The 21,462-nt window shown below is 41.3% G+C and overlaps 1 protein-coding gene across 1 annotated transcript in view; it reads right to left on the bottom strand.

Moving 5' to 3' along the window:
* Positions 1–1,113: 1,113 nt before the first annotated feature.
* ANKFN1 (ankyrin repeat and fibronectin type III domain containing 1) overlaps positions 1,114–21,462 on the bottom strand; it is a 475,518-nt gene continuing 455,169 nt past the window's right edge. Inside the window, exon 17 of the mRNA XM_044299903.1 lies at positions 1,114–1,913. Coding sequence (XP_044155838.1) covers positions 1,114–1,913 — 800 coding nt within the window. The remainder of the gene's footprint in view (positions 1,914–21,462) is intronic.

Raw genomic sequence — 21,462 nt, 5'->3', positions numbered from 1 at the left:
AACCCTTCAACATGTGCCAGTGCTGCGAGAGAGATGAGTCCAATGTTGCTCACTGCAACCACCCTCCCCTGCCTACAGAGGAAGATTAAGAGGTTTATTTCCTATGCACAACAGAAAATATACCTGACAATCCTTTCTCAGTGAGGGCAGCATAGTGCAGGTGACAGGTTCCCTTTAAATGTAACTCAATAATATCCAAAGCACCTATCACAAATATACAGTGAGAACCACCATTTTGAACACATTATTGCCAGTTAAATTTTGCAGAGGAAGAATTTGTCCTGCTTGGCTTCTTCTCTCGTACACTCCTGGTCATTACAGACTGGGAAATAATTTAAGATAGAGTAAAATATTATTTTAAAGCCTTATGGGAATATTTAGGAACTGTATATTGCTGTTGGGTTGCCCTCTTGTGTAAGATGTATTTAATGAGGACCTATTGCCTCTCCTGGCACCTGCATTAGTAAATAATTGTACTACCCATAATATAACAACTCTGTGTTGGGTCATTCTTAGGAATACATTGAAAACTGGGTGTTACTAGTTGGAGGTGTGTCTCCAACTGAGGGGTATGGTAACATCAAGTTGTCAATTTATGTATAAGGCCTAGTTCACATCTTCAGTAATTTGGTCAGTTATTTCCATCAGTGATTGCGAGCGAAAACCAGGTGTGGGTCAAAAACACAGAACAGGTGCAGATCTTTTTCCATTATCTCTGTGTAGACTCTAGTACTGGATTTGGCTCACAATCAATGATGGAAATCGGTGATCAAATCATTGAAGTGTGAACTAGGCCTAACTTTCTAGTAGGAAGAGTAGAGGAGCTTAGAATAGTTGATGATCTCTATAATATAACACAGTTAAATGTTTTGATTTGGAATTTCAAACCATGTTAAGTAGCATTATATAATCGGCCTAATGTTTCACACACACCTTCCTGTGCATCAAACTCTTACAAGGAATGATCTCCATATGAAGTTACAAACACAAAACACAAGAATACCAAGTTATGAAGGTGCAGTTGAAGAGCAGCAAGATGAGAGATGATCTTTTAAAAGATTCTTAAAATTGGAATAAATGTTCTAAGTTTTGCTACAACTTGTCTCTTTGACATTATAATGTGCTGCTAAACACCTCTGATAACTGCAAGTTGTTCTTCTCATCAGGGTCCAAATCTGGATCAGCAATAACCTGCAAGGAAGGTTCCTTGGCTGGAGAATGAGAACCCTCTAGATTCAAGGTCCATGTTTTACCCTCTTCTTCAGATAAGCTCTGCTTGTAAGGCTCAACATATATCCTGCGTACATTTGTTTTTGATTCAATGTACTTGGATTTGCCATCTTCTGGCAAGCTTGCAGTGTGAGGTAAAAAAGTGCTTCTAGGGCTATCCACCGGTATTGTGATATGTTGACCAGAGGTAGGCTCTTCATTGAAATCTACAGCTCTCGACTTGTGCTGTGTGTAAATGCCTTCCGAGAGAGATAATGAGTGAGATTCACTGTGCACCCGAAGCCAGCGGTGATGACGACTAAAGTAGTTGCAATGCTGACGTTTCCCAGACCTCTTTTTGCCTAATAGGCTTAAGTGCTGCTTCGAGTTGGATGTTTTCTCTGTGGTTTTTGATGGGAAACCCACTACTGAGAGATTTTCCATATATCTAGTGCAGAACTCAGTGTTGGGATCTAAAGCACTGCATTCTTCTTTCAAAGTCAGACAAGGCTTCATATCATGAACTTGGAGAACATCAGGTGCACTTCCACTGAGACCCGACATGGCTTGCTGAGAGATGTCATGTGAAGATGAGTAAACTAAGTCTAGTTCACGAGGACTCAGTGGGTCACTGGAATCATAATCACTATCTGTAGGGAGGAACACCTCTGAGCAGCCTTCTTCATCCGAGCATGTCTGAGAATCTGTGAAATGTAGAGAGCAAAGTTTAGCAATCTTTTACTTCAATAAAAATGAACACACAGTTTAAAATGGATTTTCTGAGATTTTTTAAGAGATGACCTATCCTCTGGATCATCCGACACCTGCGACGCTGCCAATAAGCTGTTTGAGATGTCAGTGGCGCTCATAATAGTACTGTGGCCTTCTCTCAGCTTTCCCTAGGCCAGTTGATGTCACATTCATTGGTCACATGGCTAGGCGCAGCTCATTCCAACTGAAGTTAATGGGGCTGAGCTGCAATAACAAGCACAACTGCTATACAATGTACGGCGCTGTGCTTGGTGAGCTGAGAAAAGTCTGAGGCACTTCTCAAACAGCTGATCAGAGGGGATTCTGGGTGTCGGACCGCCACTGATCAGAGGATAGGCAATCAGTTAAAAAAAATATCGTAAAACCCTTTTATTGGCAAAGACACGTTCACATGGTAGAAAAGAAACTTGACAAGAAGCCAAAATCAGGACTGTATCATAAAAGGAGAGAAGGAAGTATAAAGGACAGATACAAGTTCTCCTCTTTTCTGAATTTACTCCTGGTTTTTGCTTCCAAAACTGGAAACCTAAGGTTGACCCATGGCTTTCTGCTGAGGTATTGTATTTGTAATTGCTGTGTATCTGCACAAGGATTTAGCTGATCCATGTGTGACCACCCATTGCAGTTTATACGCCAAGAATTGTCATATCAATAGGTTTTTTCCATGTAGTAGGAATAATGGACTGGCTTCCGACAGAGAACAATGAGAAGCAGATTTTGAGGTGCCATGCAGCCACTTACTCCCTTCTAACCATTCAGAACACATGCGCTCTTGGCTACAGCATTTCTTCCTCTTTGTCCCACAGCTCAGTTTTACTAAGCGGTAGTGGATCAAATGTAGAGATGTGGGACAATTTGCTAAAGAGGTAGACCAAGAAAAAAAGTTGCATTTTTAAACTCTTGAGATGTTGATGTTCTGAAATGTAAACCCTATTTGCCAAAAGTAAGGGCTCAGTAATTTACTATTTTCCAATTCAAGTAACTGTCCAGTCTTGAGTTAGAAACTGATATGTAAGTTAGTATATAGTATAGGTGATATTTTCATGCTAATTATTATCCTGAAATCTTGCATCTTGGCTGCTTTTTAGGTGTGCTCAATTAGAGCAAAGCTCTGACCTGTGACTACAATTTAGTTACAGTGTCTACAGGAATCCTGAAACATACCCCTTTCCTTATCATTGGTTCAGACTGCTGCTGTGCCTCCACAATTGTCTACTGTGTATAAACACAAGTCTCTTAAATCCTCAATGCATAGAAAGCAGAATTCTATTAGTTATTAGTTGTTAGTTATTTAGTTCAGACTAGGGTACATTCACATATGTAGCACAAACTCCAGTAGTCTGTTCCAACAGACTACCTTTGCTTACCATATCCGGCATAGCTTGACACCGCTGCACACCGCAGGATGCCCATTGACTATAATAGATCCGATGGGGATCAGGCATCGATGCCAACTTTTGGCCGGACAAATATACTGCATGCAGTGGTATTTGTCAAGCCGAAAGATGGCATCTATGCTGGAAACCCTCAGAATCCCCGGCAGATTCCATTATAGACAATGGTGATTTGATGGTATGCGACAGTGTCCTGCTATGTTGGATATGGAACACTCTGGTAGTCTATTCTTCTTCTAGAAAAGACTACTAGCATTTGTGCCACATATGTTAACCTACCCTTACTTAAGCCACCAGTGAGATTATCAGATAACTGCCACAGATAAAATGAACAAACTATTTCTTAGTAAAAAAGAACCTGGAGGGTGACTTTGGGTGACCAATATGAAACTGATCACAGCTTCTATGCATAAATTAGAAGCAATAAACTGTATGAAGAAACATAATTAAAAACATTTCACAAATAAAGATGAATACATTTCTTTTGGTCTAATTTGGATGAATCAAACATCTGGTTCAATTCTGGTAAGATTTATTCAGAAAGTGTCCTCGAAAAGTCTCTCTCATGCTCTCCATCTCTCTCTCATTCCATCTCTTGCTTTGATTCTCCTGAATCGAATAATACAACATTTAGGTTCAGTAGAATCAGAACTATTTGACAAATTATGGATAATTTTATGAATTTTAGAATACATTTATCTCTATTCATAAAGCATAAAACAAATTCAGTAGTTTCATAAATTGCATCCCCCTAGCCAAAAAAGTACAACTCATTCCATATAACAACATGAACTTGAAAATGAAATGCCATTGCTGTTAAAATGGTGGGTTTTAAAGAGAAAAGGGAAAGACAAAATAGTAAAAAAAAAGAGAATAGACAAAAATGATCTGCTTGTCTTACAAATATTCCAAAATGCCATTGGGATGGATCTGAGCTGCAATAACAGACACAACCTATTGACAAGAGTGGCACTGTTTCTTAAAAAATAAGTCTTTCTTAAATATCAGGGCCATTCAGGGGGCAATATTTAGCCAGATCCTTCTTTTCAGAATAAGCCAAATGCCATTAAATGATAGGATTTGTCTGCCTCTGACAAAAACAATTGCAGACACAGACCAGTTGCCAGGAATGCTATAGGGACATTATGAGAACACTATAGGGAGAAATATTTTACAGTTTTCTCAAGGAGAGCATAAAGAGTGAGTGAGGGACTGGTCATTGTCTGAGTTGTTTTATACAGCTTGGTGACAAGTTCTGTTTTTGTAAAAAGAAAAAAGTTTCTTCAGTTTGGAAGCTTATTGCCAGTACCCCAACAGCATACATTCTGCTGCAATTGCTAAGCAATTGCCCCGTTTTTTCCCCTAAAAACTATACCATGCACAGTAACAGTATTCGGCTGCATCGCTGAAATTTACCCAAAAATTTGCTTCATGACGAAGTGTATTTTTTGGTAAGTAGCGGGTGCGATGACAGGGGAACAGTGATTGCGTTGCCCCCCCAACATTGAATGACTCAGATGCCGTGTTCATCGCTGATCGCAGCATCTGATTAAAGCTTTTTAGGGGTTATCAATAAAAAAAAATAATATTGTACTTACCTCATCCATTTGAGTGTGAAGAGGCCACCGTTGCCATCTTGCTTGAAGATCCAGTGCAAATTCTCGCGTGGCGTGTGATGACGTCATCACGTCGGCCAGCAAAGTGATGTCATACGTCACTGCGCACAAGATTTTGCACGGGATCTTCAAGAAAGATAGCCAAGGCGGCCTCTTCGTGCTCAAATTCGGCTTTGCGGCAAATCAAATTTTTCCTGAAATTTGGATTGAAGTCTACTTTGTTAACTTTGATTTGCTCAATACTACTAAAGTGCGTCAAGCATCAAACGTCCCGCTGACGTTTTAAGTTTAGTGGTGCAACAGTTTTTTGAGAAAGTACGCTGGCTTCTTGCTTATCCTTCCTGGATTTGTAGCCTTGACTTGCAGAGACAGAACAGTCTGCCATTGTACCACCTGATCCATGATGTTCCAACTCACTGGAAATCCACCTTGAATATGCTGGAGCATCTGTACGAGTGGTGAATTATTTTTTCATGCACCAGACCACCACAGCAGGGAGTATGTGCAGTTTTGCAGTCAGGCAGTGGCAGCTCATCAGCGATTGGAGACCCACACAGAGAAAGTCCAATGGAGGAGAAGGAGGAGGAGGATTAGGAGCTACCACTGAAGGAGGAGTTAGAGCAGGAGGCTGATGATGATGACAACACTGGCCATGAGTACCAATGCAGTGGGGGCGGAGCTGAATGCTTGTTTGCTTATGTACTGACAGGTGTATTGATTACTGGATGGCCATGCTTTTAGACTCTCACTATAGCCGAATGCACACGGCAGTGTTCCGCAGCCGAGAGCGGTCCGTGGTATGCCGGGCTGGATTCCTGTTCAGAGCAGGAGCGCACGGCGTCATTGGTTGTGTATTACTGTACAGCAGCGGCGGCATGAAGCGCACGGCGTCATAGCAACCAATGACGCCGTGCGCTCCTACTCTGAACAGGAATCCAGCCTGGCATACCACGGACCTCTCTCGGCCGCGGAACACGGCCATGTGCATTCGGCCTATCAAAGCAAAATGGGGCAATGTTTTCCTGTTGCTGACAGGGAGTCCAAATTGCTGTATTACCAGGATACAGTGTGTACGCAGTTTGCCGCAGCTTTAATCGAGTAGAAGCCTGCCACCTGCATCACTGACAGAGAGGACCATCTTAGCCCCCACAGAGTCAACTGCCTCCCACCTTCTCTGCTACCACAAGCAGCAGAAGCCAGAACATAATGATGGAGCAGTTTTTTCATATGTCATGCCAGGCTGACGCAAATCAGCAAATGGAGACTTTCTGCCTGAACACCTATCACGTCTGAGATGGCAAGTAACAGATGTGCGGCGCAGAGGGAAGGGAAGAGGAGTACCCTTCCACTGGGGAGAGGGAAAAGTGGTGAACCCTAGCTCACCTGGCACTGGCACCTGGCTGCCCTGATGTCCCTAGACATGCTGCTATCCCATATGCCGATCACTTGCCTTGTCCCTGGCTTACCCTGAAATAACTCTAGTTAGTGAATAGGGTGGTAGGAGCACTAGTCCGCACCACTGACACCTAGGGTAACAACAGGGAAACAGCACAAACACTACAAACAATCCCTGAAGGGAGAGAACAACAACAGGAGTGAACCAGAGATCCAACTACTCTAGTTCCAATAGCTCCACAGCAACAGTTGTCCACCTGAGGTCAGAATAGAAGATCTGGAAGGAAAGTCTATATCTGGCAACAAGGAAAACAGAAAGGGAGAATATATAGTAGCTGGGAGTGGCTGACAGAGAATAGCTGAAAGGAAAAGCTACAGATTCCAAAATGGGACAAAAAGGATCGCAAACCTAAGCAGGAAAACATGGACAGGAATCTATTCTCACCATTAGGTCATGGAGCGATCCCTTGAGAAATCGAGCGTGTAGCCACCTGCTGCGACCTTCTGACCCCAGGCACAACAGGGTCAGTGATAGGTCGTGACACCCTCGTGACAACACCCATATTCAGTACTGGCCTTTCTCCATTACATACCTTGTTCCCTAACCCCATGGACTCCTCGACAGGAAGATTGGAACAGTGGCAAGAACTGGCCCACCTTTCTCTCACTGCACTGTCTTGTCTAGCCTCCAGTATCTCTGAGAGGCTTTTCAATGTGGCAGGTAGCGTCATCACCCCCAAACAGAAAACGTTGTCTTCTATCAGTGTAGAAAACATCACTTTTGTCGAAATGAATCAGGTGGATCCGTCAAGAATTTCACACTCCTCCTTTTGAGGCCAATGAATAAATCTCACATTGCTGATGGTGGCTATTTATTGCCCATCATGCCACTGCGGGTGTCTTCCTGCTTACCATCATGCTCTGTATTGTATAGCTGCTGCTATTGCCACCACCTCCGGAGCAGCTACTCTCTGCTGCTAATCCCCCTACTGCCACTACCATTACCACTAACAGCTGTCACTTCTACTACTGTACACAACAGCACACACATCTACTTTCTGCCTTGCCTGTTCCATGTTGTGCTGCTACTGCTGGCACTACTATTGCAGCCACTATTACCTCTACACACCTTACCCTTTCTACAACCACTGTACTGCTGCTGCTCCCAAATAAAAGGGAGAATTTTTCCAGGCTTCTCACAAGTCACTCTTTCTTCTGACAACACTTAACATAAATACAGGCAGACATTATGCCTCTATTTTTGGATGCTTGTATAGGACAAGCTAATGTTCTTTATGCCATTAACATGTCTGTGTGTATAAACAAGGAAAGGCATCTGCCCCAGTTAACCTTATTCCTGCCCAGCACCATACATGTACAGCATTGGGCGGGTATTTAAAGATGTGCACACAAATAACCCATCAGATGCCATGGTCAGATGTGACCACAGCATCTGGGAGTTAAAAAACCTGGGAGGATGCTCTCCTGGGCTTGTAATGGCTGCCCCTGGCAGGAATCTGGGGAGTCAAATGATGTGTGCAGCAGCCTTGGTCCTCCTGAATGATCCAAGGCTGCAGCAGATAGGTTCCTATGGAGACCCTGCTTGTGGCAGGGCTCCATAGAAACATATCGTAGTCCTCATATAAAAATGATATTTACCCCCTTTCTCCAAAATAATAATAATAATAGATAATTAAAAAATAAACATCATGAATATTACCATGTGCGAAAACGGCTATACTATTAAAAAATAAATATATTTATCTCATACGGCAAATAGCAAAACAAAAACAAAAAGTCTCCCCCAAGTCTTCACCTCCCTTAAGAAAAATGATTAAAAAGTGATCAAAAAGTCATAAACCACTACATTGTATAAATGGTGCCATTAGAAAGTGCAACTAAGGCCTCATGCACACGACAGTATTTTTTCACTGTCCGCAAAACGGGGTTCCGTTGGTCCGTGATCCGTGACCGTTTTTTCGTCCGTGGGTCTTCCTTGTTTTTTGGAGGATCCACGGACATGTAAAATGAAAAAAAAATCTAAGTCAAGTTTGCCATTGAAATGATAGGAAAAAACGGACACGGATCACGGACACGGATCACGGACACGGATGACAATCTTGTGTGCATCCGTGATTTTCACGGACCCATTGACTTGAATGGGTCCGTGAACCGTTGGCCGTGAAAAAAATAGGACAGGTCATATTTTTTTCACGGCCAGGAAAAACGGATCACGGATGCGGCTGCCAAACGGTGCAGTTTCCGATTTTTCCACGGACCCATTGAAAGTCAATGGGTCCGCAAAAAAAAACGGAAAACGGCACAACGGCCACGGATGCACACAACGGTCGTGTGCATGAGGCCTTATTCTGCCAAAAAACAAGCCCTTATTTTCAGGGCAATTATAGCACATTTGATTTGTGTAGAATTGATTCTGCCATGAAATTTGGACACAAAGTGAATTTCTCATATATATTTCCAATATTTCTTACATTAGTCACAGGATGGGATCCACATAAATATATAAGACATGTTGACTGCCAGCAATAACTGGTGTGCTGGCAGCAGAGAAGGTACTTTGCTTGCAATATACACATTCCTATGCAGCATGTTTAAATTTGTATCCCCTTGCTAAGTGATCCATTGAGAACATTCCTATTAAGACATCCCAAATCAGGAAGAGCCCTTATTTATTTTTTTGGCTTCATTTACTTCCTGTGTTTGTACTTTGCAAGCCTCCCTTCGTATCTCTGTAACAGTGGGGGCAGTATTGGTTTCATCAGTAGCACTCAGCAACCCCAACCCTGGGGAGACGTTCTTTTCAAACCTTCATTTAATTGCCAACACCACAAATCTCTACCTCAGTAATCAGGCATAGTTCCCTTGTTTTGTCCTCTCTCGCCGGCCTTTTGAAAGAGATTTGCACCCCTTCCATGCTGGAGGAGACTGTGATGCTCAGTTTTTTCTCTTTATAAGGGTGTTTATGTCACGGACAATCTGCCACACTGGTGTTACTTGCACATTTGCAAGTATATTATAGTTTCCTACCTTCTGTCTCCTGTCTAGCCTTAGTTATGTCTGCAAAGGATTCTGCTTTGTTTGATGAAGCTAATCTTTTCATGCCAGGGTTATGATGAAGAGAGAACGGTATTCGGGATTATGCCACTTTCTTTAAATAGAGAAGGTGCCTGGAGCCACGTGCCTCCTTATGAATGACATTTTAGGGCCAGGAACATACGCACTATAATACCTTAAACCTAATTCTGACATATGTTTTTGGCTTTGATTATACTTTTGGACAAATGATACGTGCTTAGGTTACCATATAAGATCTCCACAAGTTACAGGTTACTCTCTTTGATTTAAAGCTTCTCAGCAAAGAGTGGTCATCATTGAACTTTCAATATCATTGAGAACAACTCAAAAAATTGGACGTTTTACTGTAGATAGTCTATGTCTAGTTTCAGTGTGAACAACAAATGGACAAAAATGTGTAAATATATATATATATATATATATATATATATATATATAAAGAAATAGAGACATAAGGAAATATATATTTTTTGGAATATGAATAACAACCATGCTTGATGTTAGCAATATCCAAACTGGCCTAGTAGTAAGGACTTTCATGCAACACGGAGGTCAAAGACAACCTTTTGCATCCCAAAAATGGGATTCCCAATTCAACCCAAACATCTCAGTTCTCCTAGCAAATGGTTCATTTTACTGGCTGAAGCCATGGCCAGCTAAACAGTACACATGTATAACCTGGATGGCTTGGGTCTTCCAAAGCAGGCGTAGCTCTCTGTTCTAGTTCATAACAGGTGTTGCAAGCAGGAGATCACTTTTATGGTGTCCTCATGTTCCGAATGGGACATAGGGACAAGGGTTTCTTCTTGAGACAAACCCTCTTAAATCCTAGGTAGGTAACATCTGTATGCAGTTCATATGTTCCCCTTGTGCTTGTCTATTTTTTTTTCTCCAGATTTATGGTTCAGATTGCAAAAGCATACTGATTAGCCCAGGGGTGTATGTATTGTAGGTTTAAGATAGAATATCATATCCCAACACCTAGATCCCCAAAAGTCTACTAAACCAGACCTGGATGATAACTATAGGAGAATTTTTGCTGCTGCAAAAATGCTACCGATCCCTGCTGATCACCAGAATGGGGAATCCAATCTCTATTCTGCCAGTAAGATCACTGATCCATTTAACCTCCTTCTAGCTATGGTCTTGCTGCAGGAGGGTGTGGGGGGTGTGGGGTAGGGATTGAGGGACCAACATCCTCTATTGTAGTGATCATTTGGTCCCAGCAGTCAGACCCACTCTGAACTAGCATTTATCACCTATCCAGTGGACAAGTAATAAATGCTTCAGACTGGACTACCCTTTTAAATAAGTTGTCCAAAAATGACATTCATAAAATTCTATTATAGATGTTGTCCAAGTCTGATTAGGCCGGGTTCACATCTGTGTTGTGAACTCCGGTAATCTGCTCTGGAGGAAGAACAGACTGACGGAGTTCACCTTATCTGGCATAGTCGGATATCACCATGCACTGTAATGGGATCCGGCAGGGGTCCAGGCACTTTCCAGCTGGTCAAAAAATGCAGTGTGCAGAATTTTTGGTCCAGCTGAAAGCCGGCATGTATGCCGGATACAGTGACCAGTTGCAGATGTCTTAGTGGGAGAATGGCCACTAAGATTCACAAGAATGGGCCAGGGCTGAGCAGTAATTGAAAGCCACTGTGCTTGTCCACTTCTTCAACATTGAAATTATTGTGAATTATGGAAAACTATGAGTTTTCTTGTTTAATGTCCTTTTTTTATTGAATTTACGTGTCATAATTTTTTGGACAACCCCTTGAAGTTACATCAGAGTCAAGTTACATCAGCTCGGCTCTAGTTGATTTACCAAAGACATGAAAAAAGACTAGAATTCCTCTGTGTTATATATTCGTCAAGCTGACTTCTACACAGGCAAAGTATGGCACTGTAGTTCTTCTCTACTGATTCCCTACCGATGGGGTATCACAATAGTTTCATGCTAGAGGCTGATGTAATTGAAGTTAACATCTATGATATTAACGGACCAGGTGCATCAGAGTAGAATACTACACTATGTTTAAAGCTGGCCATATCAGATATATGTTGGCCGAACCTGCTGATTTTGGTGTGACTTGTATGGGGACTTTCCAACTTTCCCCAGATGGCAGATGTTTGAGGAAAAAAGGCACTGGTTTTTGGATTGCAAAATGCCAAGCCTGGTGTTCTCAAGGAGATGAGCTGAAACCAGAAGTATCTAGCTGTGGCTTGCTCCCCTGTCCTCACTCAGAACACACACATGCTCGTCTTAACCCCTCGACAATTAGGTATTTCCCAACCTTTTCATACACATGCATACTTTATCAAATATGACCGAATCCTAAATGGGTAGAGGGGAGAAAGCTGCTGCCAGAAACTCTAGCAGTGACTAATCTCCCTGAGAACAAAAGCATTGGGCAATTGAACTCCAACTGATTCTTATCTCCTCTGGAACTATAAGAGGAGAGCTGGCAAATAGCTACCTGAGAAAATTATTCTTAGGACCAAAGCCCATATCATTATTAAAGTCTAATAGGTTTTTAATCAAAGAAATAGACCCTAGGGACAAGACAAGTGATTATCTACAAAGGCAGCTCCAAATAGGATTTTTCTCCTGAACCTTTGGGGCCTACTATGGCTTTAGAGACTTTGCCCATTGGAGCACACTCTGGTACTCTGTTGGGCCAGTATAACCTTGTTTGGCCGACGTTTATCTAAAGTGTCTGGCCAGCTTTATTTAGAGGCATAAACTTGATGCCAATGGAATAAAATAATTTTTACTAACCTGTTAAATCCATCATTCATTATGGCAAAAAACAGGTCCCCAGACTCGGTAAACCACAATGTATGACCCTTATCTCAGTAGATATAGAAAGCCCATGCAAGTTAAGTGTCTGTGTATTCAAACTCAATGTTTAAGCTACTTAAGTGTCTAACTTGTGTATTCACAGATACAAAAGCACTAAGTAGATCTTCTAGCCTCAAGTGGTCTAGAAACCAGCTATTTACAGATCAGGTCCTCAAGAATCTTTTAAAATAGTTTCAAATGTTTATGAACATTAGTGTAGCCAACACTTAGCCTCACTGAGTTGTTTCATGGGTTATAATGTACAAAGCGTAATAAACTCAAACGCATAATAGGTGTGTTAAAACGGAAGAATTACTGGCACCCCATGGCTCATACTTGACCTATACATGTTAGTGCTGACCTTGACAAAGCACTGGGAAGATATTTAGTTCATATTCCAATTATGATGAGAACAATGCGATCTTGGACTTATATAGGTCATCAATAGTGTTGAGCGAATCAAAGCATCTAAAGCGGAATTCAATGCGAAGTTTAGGAAAAATTTGATTCGCTGTGAAGCCAAATATCCTCACACTTTGTGGTAGGGTATCAGATTTTTTCTAAAATGGCCACTTGGCATCTTGCAAATCAGGAGATATCCCTGTGATATCACAGCCCTATAAAAAGCCTCATCATCGTCACCGCCATTTCACTGTGAGCTGAGCTTAGGCAGAGACGTGACAAGCGCTTATACACTAGGTACAGTGTTGCAGAAAGCTTTTATTATTGCAGAATATTGGAAGGAACAATGCAGAGACTGTAGGGAGAGTTTTTTGAGACTGCAGGGACAGCATAGGGAGACTGCAGGGATAGTGCAAGTTGAGTGTAATCACCGTGTGCATTTTGTTAACCTGCTGCCCACAATCCTAGTTATTCTATTTATATATAGAAATACCATGCTTCAATATTAAAGTGTGGTCTAATACACTGCCTGTCCCCCCAAAAAGTCGCCACCCAAAAAAAATAAAGGTCACACTGCCTTTAGCTTTGCTTACGGCACGCATTCGCTGTGGCATTGTTTCGATAAGCTTCTGCAAGGTCACAAGATTTATTTCCATCTAGTGTTGCATTAACTTTTCACCAAGATCTTGCATTGATGAAGGTAGAGTCTGACTGCTGCACAAAGCCTTCTCCAGCACATCCCAAAGATTCTCAATGGGGTTAAGGTCTGGACTCTGTGGTGGCCATCCCATGTGTGAAAATTATGTCTCATGCTCCCTGAACCACTCTTTCACAATTTGAGCCCGATGAATCCTGGCATTGTAATTTTGGAATATGCCCGTGCCATCAGGGAATAAAAAAAAATCCATTGATGGAATAACCTGGTCATTCAGGTAGTCAGCTGACCTCATTCTTGGAGCACAAATTGTTGCTGAACCTAGATCTGACCAACTTCAGCAACCCAGATCATAGCACTGCCCCCACAGGCTTGTACAGTAGGTACTAGGTATGATGGGTGCATCACTTCATCTGCCTCTCTTCTTGCCCTGATTTTGCTTAGTTAAATCCAGGTGGCGACTTTTTTTTGGGACAGGCAGTGTATATTGCCGTGTGCATCTTGTTGAACTATTGACACATTTTCAGTTAATCTCTTATTTTATGTATCACTTTTCTTCTTGTGTCACTTCAGGAATGCCTCATGACCGTTTCTCTCTCCTCTTTAAACAGTTTGTTGGATCCAACTGCCAGTTACCTGCTGCACCACATGGTTCACAAGGGTTAAAGGTAAGTGTAACTTTATCCCCTTCCTGATGAGCGTCGTAATAATACGGGCAGCGGGACGTGACTTTCCGCCCAGCGCCATACTATTACGGCACTCTGATTGGGCTGCCTTCCGTGACATTTTGTGAGATCCAGCCCCCTGGATATCACATTAAGCAGGTTGTAAGGGTATTACAGTCTGTAATACACTTATAGCCAATGCATTACAATACAGAAGTATTGTGACTCATTCTAAAGGGGTTTAGACCCCCAAAAGTTGAAGTGGGACAAAAAATTAAGTGAAAATAAGTTTAAAAAATTAAGCTTTACAAAAAAATTAAAGTTTAAAGTAATAAATAATAACCTTTTCCAAAAATAAAGTAACATATATATTTTTTAAAATAGGGAAAAAAGAAAAGTAGACATATTAGGTATCGCCGCGTCCGTATCGACCGGCTATATAAAAATATTAAATGACCTAACCACTCAGATGAACACCGTCAAAATAAAATAAAAACTGTCACCTTACACCACTAAAAGTGCAACACCAAGTGATCAAAAAGGCGTATGCCCCCCAAAATAGTACCAATCTAACCGATAAATCATCCCGCAAAAAATGAGCCCCTACCTAAGACAATCATCCAAAAAAATAAATAAATATGGCTCTCAGACTTTGGAGACACTAAAACATGATTTTTGTTGTTTCAAAAATGCTTTAATTGTGCTAAATGTAAAAATAAAATAAAAAAGTAGACATATTTGGTATTGCCACGCCCAATACCAAATATCACTTTACCTAAGCCCTCAGGTGAACACCGTAAAAAAATTAAAACGGTGTCAAAAAAGCAATTTTTCGTCACCTTACATAACAAAAAGTATAATAGCAACCGATCAAAAAGTCATATGAACCCCAAAATAGTGCCAATCAAACCGTCATCTCATCCTGCAAAAATGAGACCCTATCTAAGACTTACCTAACGCCCAAAAAATAAAAATAAATATGGCTCTCAGACTATGGAGACACTAAAACATGATTTTTTTTATGTTTAAAAAATGATATTGTGTACAACATAAATAAATTTAAAAAGTACACATATTAGGTATTTCCGCGTTCGTAACAACCTGCTTTATAAAAATATCACATGACCTAACCCCTCAGGTGAACACGGTAAAAAAATAAATAAAAAAACGCGGTCAAAAAAGCCATTTTTGTCACCTTACATCATTCCACAAAAAATTTGACCATACCTAAGACAATTGCCCAAAAAATTTAAAAAACATTAATTTTTTTGTTTTAAAAATGCTGTTATTGTGTAAAACAAAAAAAAAAGACATAAAAAAAAACTTAATAAGACAGTTGCCCAAAATTTTAAAAACCATGGCTTTCAGAATATGGAGACACTAAAAAACACATTTTTGAAAAAAAGATTTATTATGTAAAAGTGAAACAAACAACCAAAAATTGTCATACTTGGTATTATCGTGTCCGTAACAACCTGCTCTATAAAAATACCACATGATCTAACCTGTCAGGTGAGCACTGTAAATAACAAAAAATAAAAACAATGTAAAAACTGCTATTTTTGTTACCTTGCCTCACAAAAAGTATAATATAGAACAACCAAAAATCTACCTTAAAATAGTAGCAACAAAACTGCCACCTCATCCTGTAGTTTCCAAAATGGGGTCATTTTTGGGCATTTCTACTCTAGGGGTGCATCAGGGGGTCTTCAAATATGACATGACAGCTTAAAATTATCAATGAGTCATTGGCCCACAAGAAACTTAAGCAAGGAGGAATCATGACTTCAGATGGAAAAAAATGACGAATACTAAAAAAAAAAACGAATATATAGCACTATATTCAAAAGTGCTATATATTCGTATTTTAGAATATTTTTTTTTTTACATCTGTTCACTTCAGATGGAAAAAAATGATGAATATTCTAAAATACAAATATATAGCACTATATTGAATGTAGTGCTATATATTCATTTTTTTAGAATATTCGTAATTTTTTCCATCTGAAGTCATGATTTCTCCCTGCTTAAGTTGCTTGTGGGCCAATGACTCATTGGCCCACAAGCAAGAAGCAGAGAGGAATCATGTGTTCAGATGGAAAAAATGCTGAATATTCGATATAACAAATATATAGCACTATATTCTAAATATTCGCAAATTCTTGAAGTGCCGATATTCGGGATAAAAATTTGCTTTTCGAATATTCGTGCTCAACACTAACTTTCACCCCACAGCCACCAGAATCGGAAAGGACAGTAACCTTAAAGGGGAAGTGTGTAAACATGCTAAAAACTACACGTTGCCACCGGCAACAAGCATGCACGGCTAAAGTGTCATGGTCCACTACCACCAGATCATGACAGAGCCGTGACACTACAACAGCAATAATTTGCATATTGTGTTATGCACCTAACCAGACAAATCCCCTACCAGCATACCAACCACTGTTTGGCCAACATATTATATGGCAGCTCCTAGTTTTCAGGCTCCTGTCTCTTATTGCAATAATCCTGCGGCCATGTTTGATTTATCCACCATGTTTGGCCTATCTTGTATTAACCGTAATACATGTTTAAAGTGAAATATCATCCAATTTATAGAATATATTTGTATAGTTTTTTATTTTAAATTTGGAATTTTGAAATCATTCTTTTTTTTAAAGGATTTATGTCAACAGAGTTAAAAAAATAATTTCTGCTCTTTCAGTAGTTTTTCATTTGACAGAACAGAACCATTTACAATTTTAGGCCTCATGCACACGGCCGTTGTTTTGGTCCACATCCGAGCCGCAGTTATGGCGGCTCGGATACGGACCCATTCACGTCAATGGGGCCGCAAAAGATTTGTTGCTCCGTTGTGTTCCGGCCCAAAAATATAACCTGTCCTATTCTTGTCTGCGCTTTGCGGACAAGAATAGGCAGTTATATTAAAGGCTGTCCGTGCCTTTCCGTGTGCATGCAGCCCTAATGTGTACATTTTTATATTTATTCTCAGTCCGTTCCTCATTGTTTGTATTGTTTTCAGAATATATAGTTCAGGGCCATTTTTGATTTAGCATTTTTGTTCTTTCTTCTCAACGTTCCAATAGCCATAACTTTTCAAAAAAAATGTTTCATTCATATAACCTTATGAGGGCTTATTTTGGGGGGGATATGTTATTTTAAGAGCACCAATCAATTTACCATGTCTGTTATTTAAAAATAGGAAAATAATTCTTTGTGTTGATAAATTGAAAAAAAAAACTATTCTGCCAAGGTTTTTGGGGTTTACACATCACAGTGTTCACTGTACACTGAAAATGTCATAATGTCCTTATTCTGTGGTTCTATGTGAATAACAGCGATACCAAACTTGAGTATTTATTGTTATCTACTACTTTAAAAAAAATAACAACCTTTGAAAAAAAATCTTAATTTTCTTTCCATCACAACCAGAACTTTTTATATTTTTGTTTACAGAGCTATAAGGGCGCTTTTTTTTTTTTGCAGGGCAAGATTTACATTTGATTGGTACTATTTTTGTGGTATGTACTTTTTGATCACTGTTATTTTTTATTTTTTTGGGGAGGGATTGACAAAAAACTGCGAATCGTGTGTTTTATATATTTTTTTCCATTATGGCAATAAGTGCACATGTTTATATAGTTCAGACAATTTTGAATGAGGCGATACCTAACATGATTTTTTTTGTTTATATATTTTTGGGAAAGGAGGGTGATTAACCCCTTAGGGACCGGGCTCATTTTCACCTTAAGGACCAGGCCAATTTTTGCAAATCCGACCACTGTCACTTTAAGGCCTCATGCACACGACCGTTGTGTGCATCCGTGGCCATTGTGCCGTTTTCCGTTTTTTTTCGCGGACCCATTGACTTTCAATGGTTCCGTGGAAAAATCTGAAAATGCACCGTTTTGCAGCCGAGGCCGTGATCCGTGTATCCTGTCCGTCAAAAAAATATGACCTGTCCTATTTTTTTGACGGACAACGGTTCACGGACCCATTCAAGTCAATGGGTCCGTGAAAGAACACGGATGCACACAAGATTGGCATCCGTGTCCGTGATCCGTGGCCGTAGGTTGCTTTCATACAGACGGATCCGAAGATCCGTCTGCATAAAAGCTTTTTCTGATCTAAGTTTTCACTTCGTGAAAACTCATTTCCGACAGTATATTCTAACACAGAAGCGTTCCCATGGTGATGGGGACGCTTCTAGTTAGAATACACTGCAAACTTTGTACAAGACTGCCCCCTGCTGCCTGGCACCACCCGATCTCTTACAGGGGGGATATGATAGCACAATTAACCCCTTCAGGTGCGGCACCTAAAGGGGTTAATTGTACTATCATATTCCCCTGTAAGAGATCAGGGCTGCCAGGCAGCAGGGGGCAGACCCCCCCCTCCCCAGTTTGAATATCGTTGGTGGCACAGTGTGCGCCCACCATCGCCCCCCCCCTTCCCTCCCTCTATTGTAATAAATCGTTGGTGGCACAGTGTGCGCCCACCATCGCCCCCCCCTTCCCTCCCTCTATTGTAATAAATCGTTGGTGGCACAGTATGCGCCCACCATCGGCCCCCCCTCTCTCTATAGTAGTAACAACCATTGGTGGCAGTGTGCGGCCTCCCATTCCCCCCCCCATCATTGGTGGCAGCGGAGTTCCGATCGGAGTCCCAGTTTAATCACTGGGGCTCCGATCGGTAACCATGGCAACCAGGAAGCTACTGCAGCCCTGGTTGCCATGGTTACTTAGCAATAGTACAACAGTAGAAGATTCATACTTACCTGCTTGCTGCTGCGATGTCTGTGACCGGCCGGGAGCTCCTCCTACTGGTAAGTGACAGTTCTTTAGCAATGCGCCGCACAGACCTTTCACTTACCAGTAGGTGGAGCTCCCGGCCGGTCACAGACATCGCAGCAGCAAGCAGGTAAGTATGAATCTTCTACTATTGTACTATTGCTAAGTAACCATGGCAACCAGGGATGCAGTAGCTTCCTGGTTGCCATGGTTACCGATCGGAGCCCCAGCGATTAAACTGGGACTCCGATCGGAACTCCGCTGCCACCAATGATGGGGGGGGGGGGAAATGGGAGGCCGCACACTGCCACCAATGGTTGTTACTACTATAGAGAGAGGGGGGGCAGATGGTGGGCGCACACTGTGCCACCAACGATTTTTAACTATAGAGGGAGGAAGGGGGGGGCCATGGTGGGCGCACATTGTGCCACCAACGATTTATTACAACAGAGGGAGGGAGGGGGGGCGATGTGGGGCGCACACTGTGCCACCAACGATATTCAAACTGGGGAGGGGGGGGTCTGCCCCCTGCTGCCTGGCAGCCCTGATCTCTTACAGGGGGATATGATAGTACAATTAACCCCTTCAGGTGCGGCACCTGAGGAGTTAATTGTGCTGATCACGGCCCCCTGTAAGAGATCGGGTGCTGCCAGGCAGCAGGGGGCAGTCATGTACACAGTTTTTCAGTATATTCTAACCTGAAGCGTCCCCATCACCATGGGAACGCCTCTGTGTTAGAATATACTGTCGGAAATGAGTTTCACGATGTAGCTCATATCCGACAGTATATTCTAACGTAGAGGTGTTCCCATGGTGATGGGGACGCTTCAAGTTATGTTCGGGTGTCCGCCTGGCCGTGCGGAGGCAAGCGGATCCGTCCAGACTTATAATGTAAGTCAATGGGGACAGATCCGTTTGAAGATGACACACTGTGGCTCAATTTTCAAACGGATCCGTCCCCCATTGACTTTCAATGTAAAGTCTGGACGGATCCGTCTGAGGCTATTTTCACACTTAGAAATATTTTAACAATATAATGCAGACGGATCCGCTCTGAACGGAGCCACCGTCTGCATTATGAACACAAGTGTGAAAGTAAGGGACTCCTGACTTTACATTGAAAGTCAATGGGGACGGATCCGTTTGCAATTGCACCATATTGTGTCAACGTCAAACGGATCCGTCCCCATTGACTTGCATTGTAATTCAGGACGGATCCGTTTGGCTCCGCACGGCCAGGCGGACACCAAAACGACATTTTTTTCATGTCCGTGGATCCTCCAAAAATCAAGGAAGACCCACGGACGAAAAAACGGTCACGGATCACGGACCCACGGACCCCGTTTTTGCGGACCGTGAAAAAAAACTGTCGTGTGCATGAGGCCTAAGTGGTGATAACTTTAAAACACTTTGACTTATCCAGGCCATTCTGAGATTGTTGTTTCGTCACATATTGTACTTCATGACACTGGTAAAATTAAGTAAAAAAAAAAGAAAAATTTTTTATAAAAAAATACCAAATTTGCCAATTTTCTTTTAAAAATTGCAAATTTCCAAGTTTCAATTTCTCTACTTCTATAATACATAGTAATACTTCCAAAAATATTTATTACTTTATATTCCCCATATGTGTACTTCATGTTTGGATCATTTTGGGAATGATATTTATTTTTTTGGGGATGTCACAAGGCTCAGAAGTTTAGAAGCAAATCTTAAAATTTTTCAGAAATTTTCAAAAACCCAATTTTTAGGGACCAGTTCAGGTCTTAAGTCACTTTACGAGGCTTACATAATAGAAACCACCAAAAAATTACCCCTATCTATAAACTACACCCCTCCTGGTATTCAAAACTTATTTTACAAACTTTTTTTAACCCTTTAGGTGTTCCACAAGAAATAATGGAAAATAGAAATACAATTTGAAAATTTCACTTTTTTGGCAGATTTTCCATTTTAATATTTTTTTCCAGTTCAAAGCAAGGGTTAACAGCCAAACTAAACTCAATATTTATGGCCCTGATTCTGTAGTTTACAGAAACACTCCATATGTGGTCGTAAACTGCTGTACGGGCACACTGCAGGGCGCAGAAGGAAAGGAATGCCATACGGTTTTTGGAAGGCAGGTTTTGCTGGACTGGTTTTTTTGACACCATGTCCGATTTGAAGCCCCCCTGATGCACCCCTAGAGTAGAAACTCCATAAAAGTAACCCCATCTAAGAAACTACACCCCTCAAGGTATTCAAAACTGTTTTTACAAACGTCGTTAACCCTTTAGGTGTTCCACAAGAATTTATGGAAAATAGATATACAAGTTCAAAATTTCACTTTTTGGGCAGATTTTCCATTTTAATATTTTTTTTCCAGTTACAAAGCAAGGGTTAACAGGCAAACCAAACTCAATATTTATGGCCCTAATTCTGTAGTTTACAGAAACACCACATATGTGGTCGTAAACCGCTGTACGGGCACACTGCAGGGCGCAGAAGGAAAGGAATGCCATACGGTTTTTGGAAGGTAGTTTTTGCTGGACTGTTTTTTTTTTTTACACCATGTCCCATTTGAAGCCCCCCTAATGCACCCCTAGAGTAGAAACTCCAAAAAAGTGACCCCATTTTAGAAA

The sequence above is a fragment of the Bufo gargarizans genome, chromosome 6 (genome assembly GCF_014858855.1).
Source record: "Bufo gargarizans isolate SCDJY-AF-19 chromosome 6, ASM1485885v1, whole genome shotgun sequence".
NCBI classification, from domain to species: Eukaryota; Metazoa; Chordata; class Amphibia; order Anura; family Bufonidae; genus Bufo; species Bufo gargarizans.
This window is presented reverse-complemented; position numbering and strand designations above follow the sequence as displayed.